At 34.4% G+C, this 4,313-nt stretch overlaps 1 protein-coding gene across 1 annotated transcript; it reads left to right on the top strand.

Annotated features, from left to right (window-relative positions):
* Positions 1 to 2,333: 2,333 nt before the first annotated feature.
* LOC122273838 (protein FAM200C) lies at positions 2,334 to 3,182 on the top strand. Its single transcript, XM_071176913.1, has one exon. It carries the CDS (start codon positions 2,334 to 2,336, stop codon positions 3,180 to 3,182), a length of 849 nt encoding a protein of 282 aa, XP_071033014.1.
* Positions 3,183 to 4,313: the final 1,131 nt, after the last annotated feature.

Raw genomic sequence — 4,313 nt, 5'->3', positions numbered from 1 at the left:
AAACCTTTGGTGAGGCATCTTTCAGAGTTGCATATCATATTGCCAAAAGTAAGAAACCCCATACTATTAGAGCAGTGTTTCTTAACCTGTGGTTCATGGACCCCTTGGGGGTCCATGGGTCATATTTTGGGGGTCCGCCGACTGATTTTAAAATGTTTGCATGAATATTTAGCCAGCAGTGGTAACCCGGACCTTCTTCATCCTTAGCGCGCTCTGTGATTTTGATAAGGGATGGATGATTTTATAATTCGTAATTGCATTAAAAGAAATCAGTATTTTCATAAATCTAGTCAATTGAAAAATATCAGTTCATCATCGTTACAAGCTGGAAGTTTTTGTTTCACTAAAGCTAAAGAACAAAAATTAACTTATATAAAATGGAAAGAAATTCTTATGCACATTCTTTATTATTTATTAAAAAATAAACAGTAATGTTGATATTTTTTCTCAATATTTTTATTCTTTGAGTAAATAGTTTGCTATGGCGAAAAATTATTTTTATATACATTTATAAAATATTATTCCTATTTCAGTAATAAAGAACTAAATAAATGCATATGCTTGATTTTAAATACTCTTATAACATAGATTAAGGCAATTAAAGTAAAGTTAATAAAATCTGCTGGAATATATATATACATATGTATTTAACTTTAAATTTTTTGTCGAAAGAATGAATTTAAAGTTTTGCTGGGATCACAAGTTTTGTAAGAGGCTACTGCTATGCTGAAGACAATTACATGCTTTGAATTCATGCTAGAATAAATAAATAAAAATTATCAATAACTTAAGCTGACTTACATTTTAAAAGCAAAAAATATTTATTCTACATAAAAAATTGATCCAGCATTTCTTTCACTTAAGATGAAATTAAATCTTCGAAGATAACTTGAAGTATACATTAAAATTAAGATTAATATAGTTAAAAAATGAAAAAACGAATTTATTTTGTATTTATAACGCATCATTTATAAGCAATACCATACACTTTTTTTATTGAACTAAAAAATCTTAAATATTCCGAGCTAGAAAATTTCGTCAAGTATTAACAATGTTTCAGTGGGTACCATTGAAATTCAACATTATAAAAATACTTTATTTCAAATCCACATTTTTATTAAGCGATATTAGGGTGCAATGTTTTATACAGATAGCTTTACACCATCTAAAATAGGTCCCGCAGTGGACTGATCGCTAAGACACGGTTCCCAGCAGATCACCGAAGTCAAGCATCACTGGCTGCGGTCAGTGTGCGGGTGGGTGACCTCTTGGATCAGCCTGCGTAGGGACCGAGGGTGTGCGGTATGGGTCCTCGTTAAACTGTTCTACCGTAAAGTGCTCGACTTCGCGTGCAGGTCGTCGGGCTACCGAAGCGGGGGTGCCATCCCCTCTGCAGAGGATCAAAATTGCGATGGCATGTCTTAGGGGTGTTTCCCAGACCGTCGCCAATAGCTAATTGTGCAGCTCTAGTGCGACGTAAATGAACAACAACAGCCATCTAAAATAGTTGGATTTAATTGAAAAATTAGAGCATCTCAAATCTCTTCATCCTGAAAATGCATCTAAAGATCTAGAATTTTTTACAAAGAAGAAAGCCCAGTTTTCGAAATCTGGAACATTAACCAAACTTGGATTTGGTATTCCACAAAAACCTTTGGTGAGGCATCTTTCAGAGTTGTATATCATATTGCCAAAAGTAAGAAACCGCATACTAGAGAGACATTAATTAAGCCATGTACGCTGGAAATGGTTGAATTAGTTTGTGGACTGGAACAGAGAAAAAAACTTGAGGCTATTCCATTGTCCAAGGATGTGTTACATTCAAGAATAGTTGAAATTTCTTGCAATATCTTGAAACATCATCGATGAAATGAAAGCATCGCCATTTCCCTTTAGTATGCAACTGGATGAAACTACAGACATCTCGAATTGTAGTCAACTTCTTGTTTTTGTTCGTTACGTGTTTGCTGATACTATCAAAGAAGAACTCTTATTTTGTGAGCCTCTTTTGCAAACTACAAAGGCAGTTGATGTTTTAGCGATTTTAAATGTTTTCTTTTTCGAACACGACTTCGACTGGAAACAAAAACTTCATTCACTTTGTACGGATAGAGCACCTGCGATGCTTGGCAATAAATCTGGTTTTGCCCATTTGGTAAAAAAAGAGGCTCCTAATGTTATTGTTACATATTGTTTTTTTACATAGACATGCACTGGCTACAAAAACTCTTCCAACCAGCTTAAAAGAAGTATTGTCAATAGTTATTAAAACTGTGAATTTTATTAGAAGTAGAGCTCTTAATCATTGTCTTTTTAAAACACTGTGTCAAGAAATGAACGCAGAACATGAGGTACTTCTGTACCACACGGAAGTGCGCTGGCTGTCACGAGGGCAGGTTTTGAAACGAATTTTCATGTTGAAGACAGAAGTATCACTTTTTTTAGAAGAAAAAGATAACTCACTCTTCGAATATTTCAAGAAAAAAGATTTTATATGGAAATTGGCTTACCTGGCAGACATTTTTAACCACATGAACGATATATGTCTTTCAATTCAAGGGCCTGATACAACAATTATGGATGCCACTGAGAAACTACAGGCATTTTTATTGAAAATGTCAGTTTGGAAAATTAGAATTCAAAATGGGATGTATGCAACCTTTCAAATGTTGGACGAAGTGCTTTTTGAAAATGGATCTCAGCAAGATAGTTTGTTATTGAATAACTTGAAAAATGAAATCTGTGAACACCTGGAAGTACTTCAAGTTTCATTTGAAAAATATTTCAATTGGGATGGAATAAATATAAAAGATGAGTTGTGGATTCGTAATCCTTTTCTTTGTGATATTGACTGTATCGATGACATGAACCTTGCCAAAGATGAGATAATTGATTTGAAAGCAAATTCCTTGTTAAAAATGGATTTCGATTCAAAAACTCTTGGAGAGTTTTGGTCTTCTTTAAGAGAAGCCTACCCATTGCTTGCAAAGCGAGCTATGGCAGCCATTATTCCGTTTGCTACAGTATATCCTTGCGAAGCAGGATTTTCCACACTTGTCACAATAAAAACAAAACATCGAAATCGACTGAAAGTCGAACATGATATGCGCGTTGCTTTGTCGAAAACCATCCCTCAATTCAATCTGTTAATCAAGGAAAAGCAGCAACAGCCTTCACATTAAAAATTTTTATTTCTTCAAGTTTTTTATACTATTGAAATAAAAATATTAAAATAATTAAATAATAAAACAAAATGTATTTTGTAATAAATGATGTTTAAGCAATGTTTTTTTCACAGAGGGGTCCGTGACATACTTAAAATTTTTAAAGTGGTCCATTGTGCCAAAAAGGTTGAGAAACACTGCCCTATAGTCACCCGTTGGTCGAAAATCTCCATTCGGTTTTGGCACCATGTGCAAAGGATTCGACCAATTAGATTTACTGGGGCGACAAATACCCCGCTCCATCATAATTTGAAATTCCTTCTTTGCGATTACTAATTGTTTAGGATTAAGACGTCGTGGTCGTGCGAAAACAGGTTGACCTCTCGTTATAATTTTATGAACAGTGTTATGTTTTGGTTTATTTGAACCTGGATGTGGTTGTAAAATTTCTTTGTACTTATTTAAAATTTCATGAAATGCCATGTCTTTAGAAATCAATGTCACGCTTTTTCCAGAATAACGAATAATAGATCCTTGATTTTTTAAGTTAGTTATAGAATCTCTTAAGCAAGAATTTTTTAAATCTATCAATAAACCAAAATGTTTTAGAAAATCTGCACCGATTATAGGTTTGCTAACATTAGCTATTATAAACGTCCATTTGAAATCGCGGCGTAAATTTAAATCTAGAGAAATTACTTTGGTGCCATATGTTTTGATAGGCGAATTATTAGCTGAATATAAAACCATAGAGGGTGAGGAATTAAATGTTAGGTTTGACGAATACGGCAGCACGCAAACATCGCTTCCGCTGTCTATTAAATAATGACGTCGAGTTTTCGGATCATGTATAAAAAGACGACTAGAGCCCTGATTCCGGAAATCACATTGCGCCACATGTGATTTCTTCATTAGTTTTCCGAAAATTTACATGGTTGATTACATTTCTTTGCTTTATTTCCAAATTTTTGATGATACCAACATAGCTCAGTTTGCTCACGACGCGAAGTTTGCGAACGATATCTACCTTGCGAAAAATGGCGCGAGCGATAGCGCGGTTGACAGCTGCCGTAAGTCGGCTAACTTGTTCAGTAAGTGCGGCTATTTGTCCTTTCAATTTTGCAATTTCGGATACGTCATTTTTGACTG

Source organism: Parasteatoda tepidariorum, unplaced genomic scaffold (assembly GCF_043381705.1).
Source record: "Parasteatoda tepidariorum isolate YZ-2023 unplaced genomic scaffold, CAS_Ptep_4.0 HiC_scaffold_4042, whole genome shotgun sequence".
NCBI classification, from domain to species: Eukaryota; Metazoa; Arthropoda; class Arachnida; order Araneae; family Theridiidae; genus Parasteatoda; species Parasteatoda tepidariorum.
This window is presented reverse-complemented; position numbering and strand designations above follow the sequence as displayed.